Here is a 12,746-nt window from a genome sequence, read left to right as displayed (position 1 = left end):
GAGATTGAAACAAGACGTCATGAGTTAAGGGGCAAAAGTTTAGAAGTAACATGAGGGGGATCTTCTTCACTCAGAGAGTGGTGGCTGTATAGAATGAGTTTCCAGGAGAAGTAGAGGCGGCAGGGTCAATTTTGTCATTTAAGGAAAAATTGGATACGTATTGGATGGGAGGGGAATGGAGGATTATGGCAGAGTGCAAGTAGGTGGGACTAGATGAGAGTACTTAGTGTGGTGTGGACTAGAAGGGCCGAAATGGCCTGTCTCCATACTATAATTGTTATATGGTTATAGATCTACCAGGAATGAAACAAGGAAGTCTGCAGAGTGTGACAGATTATGTTATGTTTTATATTGTATATAGTTATGTTTTATAGAAGAAAAATTGTGGCAGGCTTTATCAGTGTAGGTCACATACAAACTCTCCGAAACAGATCTCATTTTAAAATGCCAGAGGTCTGTTCAAGCCAGACAGTCCAGGCTCTGAGTGCCTTGGCACAAACTTTGAAGAATGCCTATAGAGACTTTACAAGTAGGAGTTCATTGGACATGCTGTGGAGTAAAGGATTATTGCTTTGGAAAACAACAGATGAACAGACTCGAAGATTAGGTCTGGTGCCGCAGTCTGTCTGAATGCAGTTGGCTGTTCTAAGAGGGTCATGTGGTTTTCTCTGAGTGAGTGAGAGAGAGAGAATTCAGTTCTACAGTTCAGCAGCAGCAGCTGGGACTGGAACAGGACAAGCTGGCAAGCTTGTAGAGAAACCCCATTTTGAAGACGGATTGTGAGTTCTTAGTTCAGCCTGGTCAAAGCCCCTGTGGTCCATACAAGAGGAGAGGACTGGCTGCATAACATTTCACTTAAAATAAGGGAAAACAAAAAAGAACTCTGTGGTGACCTGAAAGAAAGAGGTTATCATCTGGAAAACCCTGATGGGGCAAATTTCTTCAGCAAGACACCGAAGTGGCTGATCGAAAGGGATTAGTTGAGGGTGTCCAACGAGCAACAAATCTCTCTCTGAAAACCAACAAGAACCTTCCTGAGCGGTAACCATTCACCTTTCAAGCACCAAAGCCTGGTGAAATTCATAAATATTAAATTCTGTGCACAGTATAAGAATTCCCTGCAACCAGTGAATTTGGAGTAATGAGAAGTAAGATTGGACTGTGAACCAAAGAACTTTTCTAAACTTACACATATATTACATACACGTGCACTTACAATTAGAAGGGGGTTGTTAGGTTAAGTTAATAGTAATAAATTAGAGTTTGATCCTATTTTCATGTTTAAAGATAATTAAAAGCAACTTTTGTTTAAGTAACCATTTGTCTTGGTGAATTTCTATTGCTGCTGGGTTTTGGGGTCCTCTGGGCTTGTAACAAGAGACTGTGATTGTAGTTAATGCACAGGCCTGAATCGCTAGTAATAATATATTACCCTCCTATTTTCCTCATGGGACCTGCTGAGTTTCTCCAGCACGTTTCTGTATTAGCTACATGTACTTCTCTTTTATTTCCTCACCTCCCTCCCACCCCTTTCTAAATCCTTGAACTCAAGGAGATTTGTCAAACACGTTTCCTCTTATATAAAACCACGTTGACTCTCTATGACTGCTCTATAATTTTCCAAATGTCATGCTATTACTCCCTTAAAAATTAACTTAATCATTAATATTATTGTTAGGTGGAGACTCACTCTGGGAGATGATTGTTGCTTGGCACTTGTTTAATACGAATATCATGTCTGATTTAATGAGCATGATCAGATGGCAATGGAGAGTGGAGTCACTTACAGGCAGATCAACTAAAGACGTTCACTGCAAGGCCACAGCTAGAATATTGTTTGTGATGCAGGTCACCACACTGTAAGATGTGGGTGTCTGCACTGAAGAGAGTGCAGAGATGGTTCTCTAGGATGTTATTTGGGATAGAGCATTTCAGTTATAGAACTATAGAACATTACAGCACAGAAAAAGGCCTCTTCACCCCTACTAGTCTGTGCTGAACCATTTTCTTTGCCTAATCCCACTGACCTGCACCCAGTCCATAGCCCTCCATACCTCTCCCATCCATATACCTGTCCAAATTTCTCTTGAATGTTAAAATAGAGCCCACAGACACCACCTAAGCTTGCAGCTCGTTCCACATTCCCACCACTCTCTATGTGAAGAGGTTCCTCCTCATGTTCCCTCTAAACTTTCCCCTTTCACTCTCAACCTATGTCCTCTAGTATGTATCTCACCTACCCTCAGTGGAAAAAGCCAACCTACATTTACTCTGCCTATTCCCCTCATAATTTTAATTCCTCTATCAAATCACTCATTCTTCTACACTCCAGGGAATATAGTCCTAACCTTTTCTAAACTTTTCCCTGTACCTCAGTTCCTGAAGTCCAGGCAACATCCTAGTAAATCTTTTCTGTGCTCTTTCTATCTTATTGATACCTTTCCTGGAATCAGGTGACCAGAGCTGCACACAATACTCCAAATCTGGCCTCACGAATGTCTTATACAACTTTACCATAACATCCCAACTCCTGTACTCAATACTTTGATATATGAAGGCCAATATGCCAAAAGCTCTCTATCCACCTGTATTGCCAATTTCAGAGAATTATGTATCTGTATTCCCAGATCCTTCTGTTCTACTTCACTCCTCAGTGCCCATGTATGTCTTTCCTTGCTTTGTCCTTCCAAAATGCAACACCTCACACTTGTCTGCATTAAATTTCATCTGCCATTTTTCATCCCACTTTTCCAGTTGGTCCAGATCCCTTTGCAAGCTCTGAAAACCTTCTCCACTGTCCACAACAGCTCTAATCTTAGTAGGGGTTTAAAAATTGGGGCTGCTCGGGGCCCATGTTTCCTACCCATGTAGCTGGCCCCTGCAGCCCCTTACACACTGGCCTCGAAATTGACTGGTCAATTGGCAACCAGCCAATTTAAGGGTGATCCCACCGCTTTGGTGAGACTGGTGCGCGATGCATCATGCACTCATTGGAAGTCACTGGTATCCCCACCGGAGGTCACTAAAGCTGATTTATATTCATAGTATTCCCTATGCCATTGGTGCTCTGTGATTAATAAGGGATTGCTTAAGGTTGTAGGTGAGTGGGAAGAAAAAGTTTGAAAACCCTAATCATACCTAATTGACTCATTATGTGCACAGTTTCAGAACTCCAAAGGAAATGGGCCAATGACAATTTTTCTCAAGCAAAATATTTTAGTGACCATTAGGTCTAGAGCAGTGATTCTCAACTTTCCCTTCCCACTCACCTACCACCTTAAGCAATCCCTTACTAATCACAGAGCACTGACAGCATGGGGAATTACTTAAAGTGGTATGTGAGTCGAAAGAAAAAGCTTGAGAACCACTGAGCTACACGATGCATCTGCACAGGTCGCCAATCCACCTCCAAGGTAGTTTGCCAACCCATGCAGTTTTAAAAAAATTCTGCCCACCAATTGGCCTGTACACGGGTAGACAACCTGCCAAATTGACAGGTTAAACTTATGTTAAATCCAGTTTGTAAACCCTAAATACCATCTGCAAAGTTGTAGATCCAATTTACCACATTATCATCTTAGAAGCAATCATCCACCACCACTCTCTGGCTTCTCCCATCCAGCCATTGTCAAATCCAGCTCACTACTTCACTATGAATACCTAGTGTCTGAACTTTCCTGACTAACCTCCCATACGGTGCCTTGTCAAAGGTCTTACTAAAGTCTATGAGACCACATCTACAGCCTTTCCTTCATCAACTTTCCTGGTAACCTCCCCAAAAAAACTCCATAAGATTGGTTAAACATGATCTACTATGAACAAAGGCATGTTAACTATTCCTAATCAGTCCATGACTATCCAAATAATTGAATATCCAATCTCTATGAACATCCTTCCAATAATTTACCTGCAACTGACGTCAGGCTCACTGGCCTGTAATTTCCAACGTTACTTTTGGAGCTTTTTAAAACATTCCTCAGTTACCCATTTAAATGTTCCTCAACTCAACTCCTAATTTTTTTTGGTAGGGTGGGAGGAAACCGGAGCACCTGAAGGAAGCCCACAAAAACCTAGGGAGAATGTACAGACGGTGCCGGATTCAAACCCAGATCTGTAACAGTGTTGCACTAACTGACACTAACCATGCCACCCATGAACTTGATGTTTGTTTCCATACTGCATGAATTCTTCACTGCACTACTCCAGTGAAACTGAAAAATCCCAAAGTTAAACCACATTGTTTTGCCTGTTCTGGCTGGGAAAAGCAGCACATACAGTTCTTGGATTTTTGCAGAATTATCATAGGTATAGCTAGGGATCTCCAAGCAGCCGTAGGTGTGATATTTTTGAAAGTATTTTTCGTTCAAAAGATGCATTAAAAATTAACAGTATTTTAAAAGTTCTTCCTCATGATAGACAAGGAGAATCGTGCTCTTAGACGTGTTTGCTCTAAAGCAGGCAAAAATAAATTCCAAAAATCAAGAGGCCAATTCCAGGATTAATTTTTGGTTTGGATTAATTACAATTAAAATTAATGTTTTTGTATTTAAAATTAAGAGGCGTTTGGAGCTTTTTAAAAATATTTTCTTAAATTACATAATGATGATCTGCAGTTCTTGCTGATGTGTGATTTATCTAAAATAAAAATAGAAAATGTTACAATTACTCAGTCAGTAATCTGCAGTTTGCCTACAGCTTTGGGGGATTTATCAAACTTACTTCCTCAGTGCTTGATAAATAAAAATAAAAACCATTAAAAAAATAATAATAAAAAAATTTAAATTCTTAAGTATACACTCACCGATGGGAGTCCATCATTAACACGAGACTACATCCCGAACCTCAGTTTTCTTCAGGCTGACTTCCAGGCCAAACATTTTGGCAGTTTCCGCAAAACAGGACGTCATGTGCTGGAGAGCTGCTCTTACCTGCTGAATTGTTTTTGTTCCATGAATTGGGTGGCCCTTTCTGACTTTAACTCCTACTATTTCTTGGTTTTTACCTGTTCTCGCCGAAGCCAATGGACCCACTCTACTGATGACTTCTCCCTTGCTGACCACTCCACTACAAAGTCCCTCACTTTTATAGTGATACTCAGCCTCTTCTTCCAACATGGATAGACTGGAGTGACTGGGTTTGTGACATTGCTGCAGATGGTTATAGAGGCCAAGTCGCTGGGTATATTTAAGCGAGATAGATAGGTTCTTGTAAGGGTTTCAAGGGTCATGGGAAGAAGGCAAGAGAATGGAGCTGAAAAGAAAGTATATTGCCATGATGGAATGGTGGGGAAATTCGATGGGCTGTCTTCTGCTTCTCCATCTTATGGTCTCCAAGGGATGTGTTTAGGCAAGCAAAATGAGAGGCTTTGATGAGAAAGATTGTGAGCAACTTACCTTGCACCAGAGATTTATATGATCCAAGGGGTTAGGTTTAAGGGGTAGGAGATTTAGAGAAATTAGAAAGAATTTTTCAATGCTAGTCTTGTCCCAAATCACCAACACTTTGACCTATTTGTTACCTATCCTTTAGCAAGGATAAAAGATTTGTTAATCTGTCAATCCAACTCTGAGAACCTTTATTATCCTGCGGGTGTTTGCTGGAATATTACAGAAAGAACATTACCCCATGCACCTAGATGTGTTGTGTTAGGGAAGAAGTACTGTACATGCCTTGGAAACAACACAGATGTGCACCAATCTGTGTTCAACCTTTCCTATAGCTGATTTGGATTTGGTTATTCGTCAGCCAACTGCGGATAAAACTAACTAAAAAGATAAAATTATTGGTCAGTGTGACTTGTTTCAATCAAATGATGTTGTTATCCTTTGAGATTTCACATGAGCCAGGTAATTCATGATATGCAATGACCAGATATAGTTAATAGTTGTTTTTAAATAAGTGAATGCAAGAAATACGTTGCCCTGTCTACAGGGTTATGGAAGACAATCTGTTAAATGAAGGTCATTGCAGAAAGAAAGGAAATAATGTATAAAATTATTCTGGATATTATTGGGAGGCTTGTTCAAATATGTTCACAAAATCACAAAATAAAGAAAAAGAAATAGGCCATTTGGCCCATTGAGTCTGCTCCATCTTTCCACCATAAGCTAAACCATTCTCTATAATTGTACAGTGACCACAACCAGATGCTTGCCACAAGGTTAAGGTGAATGATGCAGAATATAAGAATCAGTTTCACGAGATCTCACCAAAAGTCACAGCTTGCATGCAGACAACCAAGGATGGGATTGCAACTGGCAGGAGCTCACAGAGTGTTGAGAAATGATCGTACCTGAGGAAGAGAGGGAGAAACAACAAAATAGCATCTGCATTGTCTATCGGTCCAAGACACCTCTACATTCTTCTAGAATGATGAGAACCTCCTTCATCTCAACTGTCTGGGATGGGTTTGCTCGTAAGTCAGTAAGGCAGAGCAAAACTGAAGGTCGACAAATTCGATCCGGTTGTGGTTGAAGTATTTTGTACCGTGGATTTGATTGTGCATTGAAAGCCAGATCCCAGCTGGTCCCATTCTTGCTGCAATGACTTCAAACCACAAATCATTTCTTTCAAGAATTCCCATCTCAACACCAAATACTGCTCCACAACTATCAGTTATAGTGCGATACAGCATGGGAACTGCCCTGTGTGTCCACAGTCCACAGTGACCATCAAATAACTATTTACACCAAGATTACATTAATCCTATTTGGTCTATTTCAAGTTCTTAAGGGGCCACTGAAGTTCCCACACAGGGGACCATTGCAAAGTATTTAAAATAAACCAGATCTGCCTTAACCGAGAGGATGGAGATAGATAGGTAGGGCAGCTTCGATTGAGAAATTCAGAATTAAAGGGCTTTGACAGCTGACAGGATGATCAGCAGTGGCAAAGGGATTAATATGGTCACGACGTATTGGGAAAAACTGTAGTTACCTATAAAAACAGATGTTGGAAACTCTTAGCAAGAGAAAAGAGAAACAACAGATCAGGTTTGGACTACCTTGTCAGAGCCGGATGTATTTTCAATTATATTGGAGGCTATGAGATGACTGGAAGGGAAAATAGGACCATGTCGGGATTGGAAAACAATGATAAGAGTTCTGTTTAGCAGGGAACCACAGTGGGTCATCATCCAGCACACGGAGTCTGAGCTGACCAAAGTGCACCAAGGAAAGTGCACATGCAGTAATGCAAGGCCTGGAGCAGAGCACAAAGGACTGGATGAAGGATTCAACAGCAAATCAAGGGAAACAAGGGGTTGAGGTATGCAGCGTTATAGAATATTACAGCACAGTACAGGCCCTTTGGCCCACAATGTTGTGCTGACCCACATACATATATATAAAAAAAACTAAAGGTCCTCGCACCAACCCTCTTTACTATCTTCTTCAGCATGATGCTGAAACAAGCCATGAAAGACCTCAACAATGAAGACGCTGTTTACATCCGGTACCGCACGGATGGCAGTCTCTTCAATCTGAGGCGCCTGCAAGCTTACACCAAGACACAAGAGCAACTTGTCCGTGAACTACTCTTTGCAGATGATGCCGCTTTAGTTGCCCATTCAGAGCCAGCTCTCCAGCGCATGACGTCCTGTTTTGCGGAAACTGCAAAAATGTTTGGCCTGGAAGTCAGCCTGAAGAAAACTGAGGTCCTCCATCAGCAAGCTCCCCACCATGACTACCAGCCCCCCCACATCTCCATTGGGCACACAGAACTCAAAACGGTCAACCAGTTTACCTACCTCGACTGCACCATTTCATCTGATGCAAGGATCGACAACGAGATAGACAACAGACTCGCCAAGGCAAATAGTGCCTTTGGAAGACTACACAAAAGGGTCTGGAAAAACAACCACCTGAAGAAACACACAAAGATCAGCGTGTACAGAGCCATTGTCATACCCATGCTCCTGTTCGGCTCTGAATCATGGGTCCTCTACCGCCATCACCTACGGCTCCTAGAACGCTTCCACCAGTGCTGTCTCTGCTCCATCCTCAACATTCACTGGAGTGACTTCATCTCCAACATCGAAGTACTCGAGCTGGCAGAGTCCGCAAGCATCGAATCCACGCTGCTGAAGATCCAACTGCGCTGGGTGGGAAACGTCTCCAGAATGGAGGACCATCGCCTTCCAAAGATCGTGTTATATGGCGAGCTCTCCACTGGTCACCGAGACAGAGTTGCACCAAAGAAGAGGTACAAGGACTGCTTAAAGAAATCTCTTGGTGACTGCCACACTGACCACCGCCAGTGGGCTGATATCGCCTCCAACCGTGCATCTTGGTGCCTCACAGTTCAGCAGGCATCAACCTCCTTTAAAGAAGACCGCAGAGCCCACCTCACTGACAAAAGACAAAGGAGGAAAAACCCAACACCCAACCCCAACCAACCAATTTTCCCTTGCAACCGCTGCCTGTCCCGCATCGGACTTGTCAGTCACCAACGAGCCTGCAGCAGACGTGGACATACCCCTCCATAAATCTTCGTCCATGAAGCCAAGCCAAAGAAAGAAACCCTCCCTATATCTAAACCAGTGGTCCTCAACTTTTTTTCTTTCCACTCACATACAATTTTAAGTAATCCCTATGCCATAGGGATTCTGTGATTAGTAAGGGATTGCTTAAGGTGGTCTGTGGGTGGAAAGAAAAAGTTTGAAAACCACCGTTTGAATCGTACCTAATTGACTCGTTATGTGGATGGTTTCATAACTCCAGAGGAAATGGACCAATAAATTTTCTCAAGCAAAATATTTCAGTAACATTTGGATCTAGAGCAGAAATTCTCAACCTTCCCTTCCCACTCACATACCACCTTAAGCAATAATTTAATAATCACAGAGCACTGATGGAATAGGGATTACTTAAAGTGGTACGTGAGTAGAAAGAAAAAGGTTGGAACCACTGCTTTAAACCCTCTATTTTTCTTCCATCCATGTGTCTGTCTAAGAGTCTCTTAAATACCGTTAATATTCCAGCCTTCTTCTCCACTCCTGACAAGGCATTCCAGACACGCACAACTCTCTGTGTAATAAACTTACTCCTAATGTCTCCCCTAAACTTCCCTCCCTTGTACAGATGTCCTCTGGTGTTTGCTGATCCTACCCTAGGAAAGAGATGCTGACTGTCATCCTTATCTCTGCTTCTCATAATCTTGTTGACCCTTCATAATCTTCAGTCCCCTCTCATCCTTCTACCCTCCAAAGAGAAAAGCCCCAGCTCTGTTAACCTTGCCTCATAAAACATATTTTCCAATCCAGGCAACATCTTGGTAAATCTCCTCTGCCCCCTCTCCATAGTTTCCACATCCTTCCTGCAATGAGGTGACCAGAACTGAACACAATATTCTAAGTGTGGTCTCACCAGAGATTTATAGAGTTGCAACATTACCTCATGACTCCTGAACTCAATCCCCTGATTAAAGAAGCCCAACATCCCATAGGCCTTTTTAACTGTCCTATCAACCTGTGGTTGTGACCTTGAGAGATCTATGGATTTGAACCCCAACTCCCTCTGTTCTTCTGCACTGTTAAGTATCCTACCATTAACCAGATACTCTGCCTTCAAGTTTGATCTTCCAAAATGCATCACCTCATACTGATATGAATGAACTCCATCTGCCTCTTTTCTGCCCAACTCTGCAACCTATGTCCTGTTGCAACCTACGACAACCTTCAACACGACACCACCTTCAACCTTTGTATCACCTGCAAACTTATGGATCCATCCTCTACTTCTTTATACAGGTCATTTATTAAAATCACACGATCATGACTCCCAGAACAGATCCCTGTGGAACTCCACTAGTCACTGACCTCCAGGCAGAATATTTTCCTTCCACTACTACTCTCTACTTTCTACAGGCAAACTAATTCTGTATCCATACAGCTGAGGTTTCATGGATCCCATTCCTCATGACTTTCTGAATAAGTCTCCCAAGGGATAACTTGTCAAATGCCTTACCAAAATCCATATCCCTACATCTACTGACCTACCTTCATCAATTTCTTTTGGTACTTCCTCATAAACCCAATTAGGCTCACGAGGCATGCCCTTCCCCTTACAAAGCCATGCAGACTATCTCTGAGAAGACAATACTTCTCTAAAGACTCATAAATCCTGTTCTTAAAATCCTCTCCAAAGGTTTGACCAGCATAGATGTAAGACTCTCATGTCTATAATTCCCTGGAACTTATTGCCTTTTTAAAATAACGCGGTCATAGTTGCCATTCTCCAGTCCTCCGGCACCACATCTGTGGCCAAGGAGGATGCAAAGATCATTGCCCCAGCAATCTCCTCCCTCCTTTCCCATTGCTACCTGGGTATATCTTGTCCAGATTTGAGGACTTATCTATCCTAATGTTTTAAGAAGATTCAGCATTTCCTCTTTCTTAATCTCAACATGGTCCAGCTCACAAGCTTGTTCTATTCTGATCTCACCTTGACTAAGGTCCTTTTCTCTGGTGAATACTGTCTGGAGGACCTCCTGAACCTTCTCCACCTCCAGGCACACTTTGCCTTCTTTATCCTTAAGCAGCCCCACCTTCACTCTTGTCATCCTTCATGTAGACATAGACCACCTTAGGGATTTCCTGTAAGTTTGACGTCTGTGGTAGGTAAATTAATGGAGAAAATTCTTAGAGATAGTACTTATAAACATCTGGATAGACAGGGTCTGATCAGGAGCACTCAACATGGATTTGTGGGAGGAAGGTCATGTTTGACCAATCTGATTGAATTTTTTGAAGAGGTGACTAGGAATGTGGATGAAGGTAGCGCAGTAGATGTTGTCTATATGGACTTCAGTAAGGCCTTCGATAAGGTACCACATGGAAGGTTAGTTAGGAAGGTGCAGTCTTTAGGTATAAATTTTAAGATAGTCAAATGGATTGAACATTGGCTGAAAGGGAGAGGCCAAAGGGTGGTAGTGGATAATTGTCTGTCAGGTTGGAGGCCGGTGACCAGTGGTGTGCCTCAAGGATCTGTATTGGGCCCATTGTTGTTCGTTATATACATTAATGATCTAGATGATGGGGTGGTGAATTGGATTAGTAAATATGCAGACGATACTAAGATAGGTGGAATAGTGGATAATGAAGAAGGTTTTCAAGGATTGCAGAGGGATTTGGGCTGCTTAAAAAAGTGGGCTGAAAAATGGCAGATGGAATTTAATGCTGATAAGTGTGAGGTGCTTCATTTTGGTAAGAAGAATCAGAATAGGACATACGTGGTAAATGGGAGAGCATTGAGGAATACAGAAGAGCAGAAAGATTTAGGAGTAATGGTGCATCGCTCCCTGAAGGTAGAAACTCACGTGAATAGGGTGGTGAAGAAGGCTTTTAGTATGCTGGCCTTTATCAATCATTGCATGGAATATAGGAGTTGGGAGGTAATGTTGAGATTGTATAAGACGTTGGTGCGGCCTAATTTGGAGTTCTGTGTGTAGTTCTGGTCGCCTAATTATAGGAAGGATATAAACAGGGTGGAGAGAGTGCAGAGAAGGTTTACCAGAATGTTGCCTGAGTTTAAGCATCTGGAGTATGGGGAGAGATTGGACAGATTGGGTCTTTATTCTTTGGAGCGTAGAAGGTTGAGAGGGGATTTGATAGAAGTATTTAAGATTATGAAAGGGATAGACAGAATGGATGTGGATAGACTATTTCCGTTAAGAGGAGGAAAGATTAAAACAAGAGGACATGAGTTAAGAATTAAGGGGCAGAGGTTTAGAGGTAACATGAGGGGGAACTTCTTTACTCAGAGAGTGGTAGCTGTGTGGAATGATCTTCCGGGAGAAATAGTGGCGGCGGAGTCAATTGTATTATTTAAGAAAAGGTTGGACAGGTATATGGATGAGAAGAAGATGGAGGGTTATGGGCATTGTGCAGGGAGGTGGGACTAGAAAGGGGTGTTTGGTTCGGTGCGGACTAGAAGGGCCTAATGGCCTGTTTCCATGCTGTAATTGTTATATGTTATATATGTTATGTTATATCCTACTTGCCAAGGCCTTCTCATGTCCCTTCTTTCTTGTTCTTTCTCCCAAGTCCTTTCTTAAGTTCCTTCCTGGCTACCGTAAAATTCTCATGAGCCCTTCCCTGTATTTTTTGCTTCCTAAATGTAATGTATGTTTCCTCTTAACGAGCTGCCTCAGTTGTTCTGACAAAAAAGAGAGAAAAAAAGAGAAAAAAAAACTCAGCTGAACTAATGGTAGATACTCACAGGTTTCCTCAAGTTATGGAGTTCAATAATGAGTCCAGAAGGCTGTCATGTGCCTAGGCAAATGTTGTGTGGGATTTCACTGTAACAGCACAGGAGACCACAGTCTCACTGTCCAATAGATCAGAATGGGAGTGGGATGAAAAATTCAGGTGGAAAGCAATACATGGTTCAGGCCTGACCCTGGCAACTGAATGTGGTTCAGGCCTGACCCTGGCAACTGAATGTGGTTCAGGCCTGACCCTGGCAACTGAATGTGGTTCAGGGCTGATCCTGGTGACTGAATGTAGTTCAGGGCTGACCCTAGCGAAGACATTTCAGCGACACGAACAGAGCCATAACCTTCACCTGGGTAGTTCACACACCAATGGCCAGTGAATGTTCCAACCTCAGATCACTCTCTCCCCTTTGTTCCTTTCCCATTCCTACCAGTCCTCCCAAGTTCTCTCTCCTGCTGTCCATCTTTCCCATTTCTATTTGGCCATCCTCCACATACCTCACCACCTGGGATTCTTCTTCCTGTCCTACCTA

General features: G+C 42.4%; 1 protein-coding gene across 6 annotated transcripts in view; it reads right to left on the bottom strand.

The window, feature by feature from the left end:
* The window catches only part of LOC138758824 (hexosaminidase D-like), a 124,085-nt gene that overhangs the window by 17,416 nt on the left and 93,923 nt on the right, over nucleotides 1-12,746 (bottom strand). For all 6 annotated transcript variants that reach the window (XM_069928237.1, XM_069928238.1, XM_069928239.1 and 3 more), the window contains one exon: nucleotides 6,210-6,292. In XM_069928237.1, the coding sequence (XP_069784338.1) occupies nucleotides 6,210-6,292 (83 nt within the window). The remainder of the gene's footprint in view (nucleotides 1-6,209; nucleotides 6,293-12,746) is intronic.

The sequence above is a fragment of the Narcine bancroftii genome, chromosome 3 (genome assembly GCF_036971445.1).
Source record: "Narcine bancroftii isolate sNarBan1 chromosome 3, sNarBan1.hap1, whole genome shotgun sequence".
NCBI lineage: Eukaryota > Metazoa > Chordata > Chondrichthyes > Torpediniformes > Narcinidae > Narcine > Narcine bancroftii.
This window is presented reverse-complemented; position numbering and strand designations above follow the sequence as displayed.